The sequence below is a fragment of the Lagopus leucura genome, unplaced genomic scaffold, assembly GCF_019238085.1.
Source record: "Lagopus leucura isolate 7727_CA_CO unplaced genomic scaffold, USGS_WTPT01 Super-Scaffold_100014, whole genome shotgun sequence".
Taxonomy (NCBI): domain Eukaryota; kingdom Metazoa; phylum Chordata; class Aves; order Galliformes; family Phasianidae; genus Lagopus; species Lagopus leucura.
This window is the reverse complement of record NW_024962268.1, coordinates 4204669-4216843: the sequence shown is the minus strand read 5'-3', so window position 1 is coordinate 4216843 and position 12175 is coordinate 4204669. Positions and strand designations below refer to the sequence as shown.

The 12175-nt window shown below is 35.8% G+C and overlaps 1 protein-coding gene across 1 annotated transcript in view; it reads left to right on the top strand.

Moving 5' to 3' along the window:
• AP3B1 (adaptor related protein complex 3 subunit beta 1) overlaps positions 1-12175 on the top strand; it is a 159572-nt gene that overhangs the window by 40221 nt on the left and 107176 nt on the right. The window contains exons 5-6 of the mRNA XM_042875404.1: positions 1470-1536; positions 11489-11671. Coding sequence (XP_042731338.1) covers positions 1470-1536; positions 11489-11671 — 250 coding nt within the window. The remainder of the gene's footprint in view (positions 1-1469; positions 1537-11488; positions 11672-12175) is intronic.

Below are 12175 nucleotides of genomic sequence, written 5' to 3'. Positions count from 1 at the left end.
ACTTCACATGAGCCAGCAGTGTGCTCTTGCAGCTCAGAAGGCAAATGGTATCCTGGGCTCCATCAAAAGAGGGGTGACTAGCAGGGACAGGGAGGTGATTGTCCCCCTCTACTCTGCTCCTGTGAGGCCCCATCTGGAGTACTGCATCCAAGAGTGGAGCCCCCAGTACAAAAAAGACAGGGAGCTGTTGGAGAGGGTCCAGAGAAGGGCCACGAAGATGATCAGGGGACTGGAGCACCTCCTCTATGAGGACAGGCTATGGGAGCTGGGCTTGTTCAGCCTGGAGAAAAGAAAGCTTCAGGGTGACCACATTGCAGCATTTCAATATCTAAAGGGAGCCTACAGAGGGGAGGGAAATCAACTCTTTGAAAGGGTTGATAATTGCAGGACAAGGGGAAATGGTTTTAAGTTGAGGAAGGGGAGATTTAGGTTGGATGTCAGGGGGAAATTCTTTACAGAAAGTGGTGAGGTGTTGGAACAGGCTGCCCAGAGAGGTTGTGGATGCCCTGTCCCTGGAGGTGTTCAAGGCTAGGTTGGATAGGGCCCTGGGCAGCCTGGTCTAGTATTAAATGTGGAAGTTGGTGGCCCTGCATGTGGCAGGGGGGTTGGAGATTTATGATCCTTGAGATCCCTACCAACCCTGTGATTCTGTGATACAGGACAAGCCAGCATAGCTTTACCAATGGTGACTCCTGCCTGACCAACCTGGTGGCCTTCTATGCTGGCATAACTGCATTGTGGACAAGGGAAGAGCCACTGGTGTCATCTGTCTGGACTTCAGCAAGGTCTTTGACACAGACCCCCATAACCTTTTTCTCTACAAATTGGAAATACATGGATTTGACAGGGCAACAAGACTAGTATATTGGCTTCTCTTGGTATTTCTTGTGGTTTAAGTGAACAGACAGCTAACATACCCAACCTTTTGCTCACAACTCCACTGCCCATTGAGATGTGGAGAGAATCAGAAAAAAAAAAGGCAGAACATGCAGGTAGAGATATAAACTATTTACTAGCCTGCCAACAAATGCCCAGCCAATCCTCAAGCAGTGGCTGCCTCCTTACGAACTCCCTTCAGTTTTATAGTTGTTTTTATGTCACACCTAATAGCATGGAATATCTCTGGCCAGTTAAGGTCAACTGTCCTGGTTCTGTGCTCTGCCAGCTCCTTGGTGCCACCAGTACAAGACAAGATAAACAAAAATAAGCAAAAATAAACAAAAATAATTTTTATCTTTTTTATACTACTTAAGTGTGGATTAAAAATTATGAAGATTACATTTCATGCTGAACTTTTTCTCAGATAAGGTATTTTGAAATTGGGTCTTTGAATTACTTAATATTTTCTGCAAGAAGATTCTTCAACACATTTGGTTCCCAGCTTGCATCTGGATGGAAACAAACTTAATGTGTCTTAAATTTCTGATATTTCTAACCAAATATGTAAAACAATTTTTTTTCCTTTCTAGTCTTGATCCAGAGCAAAAGGAAATGTTAATTGAAGTGATTGAAAAGCTGTTAAAGGATAGAAGTACGGTAAGAGACGAGTTGCTATTCCACATATGTGTATATGCTGTATGTGTGTGTGTGTATAAATGTATATTTAAGTTTATATATTTAGCTATATATATATTATATAAGCATTTGCATATATTTAAAGAGTTTTATTACTCTTTACACACACTATACAGCTGAATGACAGTCTGAGGAAGATTTTTCCTGAAGCCTTATTGGTGTGTTTTTATATGCTTCAAAATAGAGGCATCATTGTGTATCCATGCATTATATTGAGAATGTGATAATGATAGTAACCCTTTACAAGACTGGTAATCTTTTTTTATGTTTTGGTTATTTTAAATCCATTTTCTTATTACTGATTGTTGTTGCTTTTGTGTGTGTGTGTGTATGCTTTTTTTTTTTTAAACTTAGCTTAAAAAAATGAAAAATTTATAATTATATGAGTCAGTGTACAAGTGCCTTTGCATTTTTTCAGTGAGATATTAACTGGATCATGTCAATTTGTGATATTATAAGAATAACTTCTGTGTAATACACAGTATACCTTTTGAAGCTTGTGGTGTATGCAAATGTTATGCAGCGATACTTGCTGTGCGCTTGTTTGTCCTTGCAAATTTCCTTCTTGGTAAGTAAAACTGATGTCCTCTGACAATTCACAATTTACAATTAATTTTCACAAGTCTTAGGTCAGGAAGGTAATTCTGTCAAGAGGAGTAAAACGACAGACTTCAAATATAAAACAGGGATGTAAATTAAAACACTTCTCTGGTTTGTTTTCAAATAACTGATGGCAAATGTATTGTTTTTTGACTAAGTGAGAGCACTGCTAGGTACCAGATAGTGAGTTACTTCATGTACCATTATTCACTATTACTATGTTGTGTTTTTTTTTCTGTTTTTAGATGTCAGTTTTTAGTGTTTACGTGTAATGTTAGTCTGCTATTACTAATGTAACATACTGTATGTTGTTCTAGCACAGTCCAGATGTCCAGGACAAAAATGGTGTCGATCTCTAATAGACATCTCACAACTTCCACTGAAGGGTTGCTGAAGAAGAGTGTCAGAGCTTAATGGCTCAGCAGGCAGTAAATCAGTTAGTTAGTTCTCCTGGCTGCATCCATGCTTGACCTGTACTCATTTGTCAGAGACCTTTGTGCTTCTGTGGAGGTGCCCCCAGTGGTTCTTAGTGTATTTTCTTTTTGTGGTTCATGCTCTTGGTGTGCATGCAATCTGTGAATGTGAGATTAGATTTTGTGTACCTGTGGAGGCATAAGGGACAGAGAAGCCACCTTTGTTTCTTCTTATTGCTGATGACAAGAAAATAAAATCCTTAGATTTCCCTGGCCACTATTACTTAAAATGAGAAACGAGGTACCTGACGAGTAGTCACTTATACATGAATTTTAATGAAATGTTAAAACATCCCAACTTTTTTTTCTATTTTTCTGAATGGCTGTTCTTGGAGATGTTTACAGGGGAAACTAGTTATCACTGCCTAATATATGCCATAATTCTGGTGCCTGCGTGACACTGAATAATAGACATTGTATTTATGAATACCAGCTGAAGCAGTAGTCACAGCTGTGCTATTTTTTCCCCAGAATTTAAGAATGATAATTTATATTTTGTTCTTCTGGGCCTTTTCAGAAAAGCTTCTTTGGAGATGTAATGTCGTAACTACTGAAGTGTTTTTCTCCTTCTGGTTGTACTTGAACTCTAACAAGGCCTGATCCAGCTTTGGCTGACATTTCTGCTTTAAGTTTTACTTTTTTTGTGAAAAATTCCAAACAGGAGCAATACAAATCTGCTTCTGGGATTTTAAATCAAAGCTCCTTCACAGTTTGTTCTGTTTTAAAAGGAGTCTATCTCTGCTTACTGCTTGATCGTTTGATTTCAGGAAGACTAATTAGTACAGAAAAGCTCCAATTTAAGTAGTCATCTCTTGTCATGTTCCACTGAACATTCCCAGGAAAACTCCAAATTTGTTTACAAGAAGCACTTGAGCACTAACAGGCGTAGAGTATCGTCTACCTCTCTAGAAAGCCTGTTTCAGTGTGCAGTCACTCTCACAGTACAGAAATGTTTCCTAATACTCAAGGTAATGCTTGCTTGTTATCTCTGTGCCTTTTCCATCCTTCTTGTCTTCCTGGGGGAGCTACAGGGAGTGCTGAGGTCCTCTTGGCCTCCTCTTCTCTGGTCTTGGCAATCCAAGTGTCCTCAGCTTCTCATTAGAGGACATGCCTTCCTGCCTTGTCACCAGGTTTGGTGGATACTCCCATCTGTGCCTGTGTCCAGTGTTGTTCTGTCCCAGGTGCATCCTTCAGCTTTTTCCTTCGTTGGATTTCACGCTGCTACTGATTTCCCAGTGTTCCAGTCTATCTAAATCCTTTTGTAAGGCCTCCTGTCCCTCCAGGGGGTCAACAGCACTTCCTAGTTCATTATTATTAGCAGACTTGCTGAGGATGGATTCCAGTCCACGTGGTGGTTCTTAAAGTTATATATGTAGCTTACGTAATCTTATGTAGGTTACTTTATAAGTGTTAATAAAGCCTTAAATAAGCTTTAATAAGCTTAAATAATTTGAACAATCTTCCTTATGTTCTGTAAGGGAATCTAGATTTCATATACTTAGGATGCAAGAAGAAGCTCCTAGAAAATTGCTAAATTTGTCTTCACAAGACTTCTTTGAGAAACTGAGCGTTAGAAAAAGAAAATTTTGCTATAGCCATATGAATTTCATCTGATTAATGGCTTTTTTTGATAGTGAGTTTGCCTGAAATTTGGAAGGTAGTAATGTGGAACTCAGCCCATGAGTTTATTTGACACTAATCCTTAGGGTGTTGCGGTGTAAGTGCACAGAAATTGTTTCCTTATATTAACATTAATTGTCATCTCCTGGTAGTTTTGTTCTAATACTAGTAGATCAAGATCACAATATTACGTCATTAAGTAGTGTCTTTACCCAGATGGGAGAATCCTAGTGACTGGGAACTGTTGAATTTGTATGGATTTTTTGTTTGTTTGTTTTGGGGCTTTTTTTTTTCCATGATGTAAGTGTGTCACAGTGCTTCTGTCAAAGTGTCAGGTTAATTTTGGCATTTCTATACACCTAAGAACCAATAATCCTTGAATAAGCATCATGTCTTCTACATTTAATGTCTAGATGAGAGAAATCAATGCATATGATTTTTGTTGTTATTCAATTTGTTTTAGATATGCTTAGAAGAGGATTGTAATTTTTAAATTCAGTGTCACATAACAGATGAATGTTTGGTTCAAATGATGCTTGAGAATCCTCATTGAAAAAAAAAACACAAAAAACACATACAATAAATACACATTTATTTTCTTTTCTATAAATATTTGAATTTGCACAGTGGTTTTAAAACTTACCAATATAATGTCTATGTTAAAATGAGACAGAGTAGCTACTAAACATAGATGCCTCTAAATTTATGTAAAACAAATTTCTTCAAAAAGAACATGCTATTGTGAATTATTAATGCAGCTTATGTTGCGTAGAAAAGGCAAAGTGTATTTAAATTAGTTGCAGTCATTTCACATTTGAAGTAGAAAGATACTATCTAGATGGGAATTTTACTACAGTAAAATTGAACTATTTTATCAGACTCTAAAAAATGTGTTCATTTGTTAGGTCTCAATCAGCAGTAAATTTTTTATATAAGCTGAGGTGAGCAAAGCTTAAAATGGCATGAGATCCAACCTTAACCCAGCACTTAATTAAAATTTCTAGTGATATAAATGAAAGATCACTGTACTCCTTAAATGACTTAATACAAAGATACAATTAAAATACAAACTCTGTTAATCTAACTTGCAAAAATATCAAGTGCAGATCAACAGTAACGTACCCTCAAGGTGCTAACTGAATTACGGTGTAGAATTTTGCCAAACACTATGTAGGCTTTTGTATTCTGATAAAATTGCTTTGCTACAAGTAAGTTCTAACGTACAACTCTTCACTACTTTTACCTTCTCCCTCACCAGCTTTTCTGGGCTTACTGAGCGCAACTCTGGGCTGACAGTGATTTGCCTGGAGCTGACCACTGTGTTCTGCTGACCTTTCGATCCATTCAGGTTCCACACCTAAATGTAAACTGGCAGTGTTTTTTAATGACAAAGGAGCTTAATGCAGCAGCTTGCTAAGAGGAGAACTCAGTAGAACACCAACTTACTGTTTTTAGATGTTAAATTTTTTGATTTAGCTCTATCAAATAATCAGGCTTTACTCCCTGAAATGAACTGTGTGCGTGTTGAGACCAGCAGGTACCAGTATGTGGAGAGAGCTGGAAGCAATAAGTGCAACTTCATGTTTATTCTTACTGGTAATTGATAGAATCCCTTCAGACCCTGTAACTTGTTTAGCACAACTACACTGTATCAACAAAACTTTGATTTTTGTTTGCCAATGTATTTAATTTTTAAACAGATGTTTAAAAATCTGCTTATTACAGCAACTTAAACTTCTGTTTTACCTTTCCATTACATAAAAAGTACATCAAATTTTGATAAGCAAGTAGAATAGCATGAACGTCTGCTTTATTTTTCTAGTTTTGCTGAATAACTGAGCAGCTGATGTGGTTTTATGTAAAAATGAAGATAAGGCCATATATGTTTTTATGCTAAAGTGACATTTTTTCAGAAATTAATAGAGCTAGGTAGGTGTGAATGTGTAATTGGAGATTTATTTATTTATTTATCCATTTATTTGGATTGTTGGTTTCCATATGATTTCACTCTATTTTTCCTCGTTTTTTTTTTCCTCAGGTTCTTAACAAGCCTGCTCTTCTAGTTTTGAGATAAATGGTTTGAGGCAGGATTTGTTGCTCAATTTGCTTTTGGCATGCTGTGAAGGACTGTAGAACTACGTTCTGTTTGTAGCTTAGTTATTTTATAACTGAATTTTGTAAGCAGTAATAAAAAACAAAATCAAGTGCACGAACGATACCTAACCTACCTAATAATTTTAAACATTCATACTGATATTGAGAGGGAATCATGTCCATTGTTTAAAACTTTCAGATAAAAGACTTGCCACTTTATTCTGGACTGAGAAATATACCTCAAAGTTGCACACCTAAAGTAGAAGGCAGAGTGTAGACCTGCTGCTGGGATGTAATTATGTGGATAATGAGTGTCTTAGAAATGTCTAGAATTTTTCCATTGTTTTTGATCTGATTTTACTTGGTTTGAACAAATGCCTCTATGATACAAGGGAAGCTTATGATACTTGTATAAAAATATAAATATGTATATGCTGCATTGTAAAAATGATTTTGTTCAGCCACATCCAGAAAATGGGATTAGTATGTGGCTGTGTGTATTGTGCTATATATCATAGCTGTTGCTACTGTAGCTTTTTTTTTTCTGGGACTCGGTAGTGTATTCACTGCAATACTGCTTTTGAACTCCTCTAGAATAAAGGATATTGGAGAGAAATTTCAAAACATGCTGGTAAACCTGCACTGGTAATGTACTCCAGAAACTTCTGTTGTGAAGAAATTCTGCAGAGGTTAGAGAAAAGTTTTGAGTGAAGACTGACGGTAAATTAATTTACTGCATGGAATTTATTTATTCCATGTTAAGATTTACATTTCCCGCCTCCCCCCCTCCCCCCCCCTCCAGAGAACATATATATTTTTTTGCACATGCTGTTTAAACATTATATTCTCCTTTAATGAGAATATCCTCATCACATTAAATTACTTCTAAACTTTAAATTTATTGTGCCATTCCCATGTGAAAATTTACTTCTAAATATAACACATATAGCCTATTACATACTCTGCTTGAGGGATCAAAGGTCTTTAAACATACGTGTGATTGTTAAGATATCTTTTACAGACTGCATAGTTACAAGATGAAGCACAGATTCTCAGCAAGTGAGACCTCTAACATTAAAAAATGATGCTTGGAATTGGTGATGGCTTTGCAATGAGGATCTTGATCTTTTAAACTAAAGCAATGTCATTGGGGATAATGGGGAAAAGAAAGCTGGAGTCTACTGTTCAAATGTAGGCTTCTGTTAATAAGTTAATGTTTTGGTTTAAAATCAAAATGTATAGCTGAGACATTGTTTTTCTAACTTATTGATTTAATGTTGGTAAAAGCTTTGCTCCTTTGGAAAAAAAATTACTGGCTTTGTGCAGATGTTTTATTGTGATAGATCTATTATCCCACCATTAGAAGATAAATGACTGATCTTTTCCACTTTCTGTGCCTCCAGAAAATTGAAATAAGAAGGGGGATATCATTTGGGCTGTATGATTAGGGCAGGTGAGGTGGCCATTAATTTAAGAGAGAAGAATCTTGGCAGCATAGGCCAACTTGCACTATATTATCAATCAAACCTGGATGTACTTCTTGTGATGACCCAGCACTCTCAGGTTTTCGCAGCATTAATTAGAATTCATGACAAAATAGATGCAAGGAAACGTTTTGTACCCTTCATAATTTTATAGAAAATTTATTGTTATTAGAGGAACCATTTGCTTAGTGTGATTTTTTTCATTACCAGCTTGTCAACTAGCATAGATAATCTGGAGAAAATATGAACTCCGTAGATTGGGTGTCACTTTTGTTGATGGTTCATGTAGTTTACCTTGGAGCGCAGCTAATGGCTGAAGTTCATAGCAACAGCATAGAAAAATGTGGCAACGAGTGGAAGACAAATGAAGCACGCTTATTGCTTTAATATAAAAAATACATAAATGGAAAGCAGCATGTGAGTTTGATGAGCTCATTGCTGTTTTTGTTGGAGTGATTTATATTTTATCCTTACAAAAAGCTGCTATTGACACAGTGAGATGGAAATTAACGGACTGTTTTTTGGAAACTAATATTTTTCAGTTTTATATTCTGATTGGATCATTTTGTTTTAATTCTAAATATTTTTATGGAATGTTGAGCATTTAATAAACAGATATTATAAGCTGTTCCTCTGGTGTTTAGATGTATAGTAGGATCATACTATTGGGGTAACAGTATCAACTAGAATAGTGTCATACTAAGAAAGGAAAATCCTCTCACATAAATCTTTCAGCTACAACATCCATTTTCAATTTATTTTATATTCTCACTTCTTTTTTTTTCGCTTAAAATGAAAAAATTGAGGAAAATGCACTTGTGAGGGTAGAGGGACAGGCTGTTAAGTAACACGTGTTGTATGGCAATTCCTGTATTAACTTCTAACACCAGAGGCTCACTACAGGAATAAAATTCTTGTTCATCTGGTGCTCCTCTTGCATCCCATCATGAATGTTCAAATTTTTAACATTTTTAAGTGTTCGCAAGACAGAATTCTCACTGTAAACTTGAGTGGGTTACTGATACGAATGGAAATACATTATTAATTTAAATTTCTGTATTTCAGCGTGGTTGGCTATTTCATTGTGTTCAGTTGTGCTTTACTCTAATAATGGAGCTTTCTAAACTACTGTGATGTTTTTATGAGATGATGCCAGGTTGTCTGTTCACTGTCACTGCTCCTGCTTTTGCCGAAGGAAGAGACAGATTATTCTGCATCACCTCTATGTCCCAGCATAAATTTTAAAACTTTCGTCCAGCCTGTGAATTGCAAAGGATCTGACAAATCTGTAGTTCTCCAGATTTGGTAGACTACTGAGAATGGAACAATCACTGTTCTTCAAGAAAGAGGAAATGAATATGTACTTAGACTTTTGGTATAATAGCTAGTTTTAAAGTGATTTAGGAATCTACTTTAGGTATCTGTTCTGCCTGTGATCATGTTGTTTAGGTCTTTTAAGTCTGAACACAAATGAATTATATCAGCTTTCAAAGTATATTTAAATACAAGAGAAATACAAAATGGCTTGAGTACAGCACTAGTAGCAGTAAAAAGCAAGGTAACTGTGCTAGAACTCCAGTCAGACACCAGCATTTGTATTGTCCTTCACCTGTGAACCTAAGATGTGTAAATATTAGGCTGCAAGTATTTTTACAGTCATAAATCTGTGCATGGTCTCCTTCTTTCCCTCCCTCGTTTTCCCTCTTATATTTCAAACCTGTCAAGAGACACTGTACTGTGTGGAAGTGTGGAATATCCATGATAACAGAATCTATGTGTTAGTGATTAAAAAAAAAAGTCTCTGGGGACTCAAAGTGCCATCACACTTTCACACTAAAGTGCTTTATCACACTGTCTTTTGCCTGTAGCTGACCACCATGTTCTGTTGAGCTATACATCCATTCAGGTTCCACACCTAAATGTAAACTGGCAGTGTCTTTTAATTGACAAGAGAGCTTAATGCAGCAGGTTGCTAAGAAGAGAACTCAATAGAGCAACAACATCAACTTACTGTTTTGTGTGATGCTGCAGAACTATAAAACTATTTTAGATGTTAAATGTTTTTATTTAGCTCTATCAAGTAATCAGATTTTACTCCCTGGAATGAATTGTATGTGTGTTGGGACCAGCAGGTATCAGTATGTGGATAGAGCTGGAGGCAATAAATGCAACTTCACGTTTATTCTTATTGGTAATTCATAAAATCCCCACAGAGCCTGTAACTTGTTTAGCATAATGGCAAGACTATATTCTGAGCTGTTTTCTTTCAATTGTAATGTTGGGCACATACTAATAAACCAAATGTCAGCCAAATACAGGGAGAAAAATGTAACATATGAATATCATTGTATTTAATATTTCTCAAAAAGTACCATTTCAATAAACTGCACTCCTATTTAATTGCTTACTTTAAGTCATTGGGGAAATTTTAGAGGTTGAAATGCAGATCCCCAGTGCTCAGATAGAATATGACATTAATTTGCTGCCAGAAGGCTATACTGCATGCATGCCAACTGCATACATATCAGCTGCTTCGTCTAAAGTCTCATTGTTTTACTTACTTGACTTAACATGTACTTTGACACAAAACAAATCTTAATTAAAGCATTAGAGCAAAAAAAAAATAATTCTATGCACATGATGGCATGTCTCTATAATGCATACTCAGCTTTGGTGGTTTTCCTACAGTTAAAGTAACTTGCTGCCTAAAATTAAACAGCAAACAGAAAAGGGATTTCCTTTCTTTATTTTTAAAAGAAAATAACAAAACCCTATAAGAATATTTGAATAAGCCTTCAAGTGTTAGAACATGGAGAATCTATTTCATTTTCTCATGCAAACAAAGCTGTATTTTTAATCATAGTCTCTATGTGGACCTCTGTGTATATAAAGACTCATTTCTTATGGGATTGAAATATGTAAGGTCAGAATATGGCATAAGTGATCCATTTCTGTAACTTTAAAACTGTTTTTGTTTTTAAGTGTGGAAAACATGCAGAAATTCTTGTACTCTGTGAGGAAGTGTTAATATACTCTGTATTGTAACTGCTAATTTTTATGCCTTTTTTTTTATACAGTGTATTCATGAAACGCTAAGAAGAAATTTTGTATGACAGTTAATTTGGCCATATCAAGAGAGAAATTTAGATCCCAGTAGATTCCAGTATTGATAGAAAACTTACTCAGCTCATCTTTAGTTTGATCATGCCAGTGTTGATAGGAGAATCCAAATAGACCTTGTTGAGCACATTTCTGTATTATACTTTGTTGTTATGCCCTGTTATTTTTGAGTTAATGGCAAGTTTTCTGATAATTTATTTGGAAACTATAACTGTAAGAAAAAGAATGCTTACACAGCACTGTGTCTAAAGGGCTGAGAGCTAAGATTTATGTGTGTAATACAAATGGCAAATGTTTGCTCTGTTCCAATATAACTACTCCATTTAAAAAAAAAAAAAAAGATACTTTTCTGTGGGCCTAAAATTTTTCCTCATTGTTGGTTGTTATTTTTTTCCTTAAAATAAGCAATTCTAAATTCAGCCTATTTAAAATGCTGAGAATAGCTGGTATTAATTCAGATTCTCACTTCTGGGCGAACTGTGAAAGAAATATTGACCTTCTGGTTTATGTTTTCTTTTCTAGCTGGTAGCTGGCAGTGTTGTGATGGCATTTGAGGAAGTGTGTCCAGATAGAATAGATCTGATTCACAAGAACTACCGAAAGCTCTGTAACTTGCTGATTGATGTAGAAGAATGGGGTCAAGTTGTTATAATCCACATGTTAACTCGATATGCACGTACACAGTTTGTAAGCCCATGGAAGACGGTAAGTTTGTGGATCTTTTAATTATCTTATGTGTTTGAATTCTGAACTACTTAAAATTTTGCACATACCTAGGTTTTAAGACGCATTTAAATGGAGATTTTAATAAAATTAGAAAACAAAAGAATACGCCTTCACTCTTGGAGACTTTGCTGACTCAAGGCTTCCACTACACAGGCTTCCATGAAAATCTGCTTTGTAGGCTCTCTGTTGTAATTTACCCCAGGAATATCCAATTTTTTCTTTGTTTGAGTGAGGTAGTTCTTCGCTGTGGATTTTTTGTGAGTCAGCAGTAGAAAAGGTCTGTTCTGAAATGGACAGACTCTCATTTTGCATCTAAGTACTTAATATTGCAGCATACTGAACAGAGCTTAAGTAACGTAATAATAAATTCAGACTGCTTTTTTTTTTTTTTAGTGGATAGTATAAGTATTTTCTAACATTTAGAATCATAGAATCATAGAATCACCAAGGTTGGAAAAGACCTAAAAGATCATCCAGTCCAAC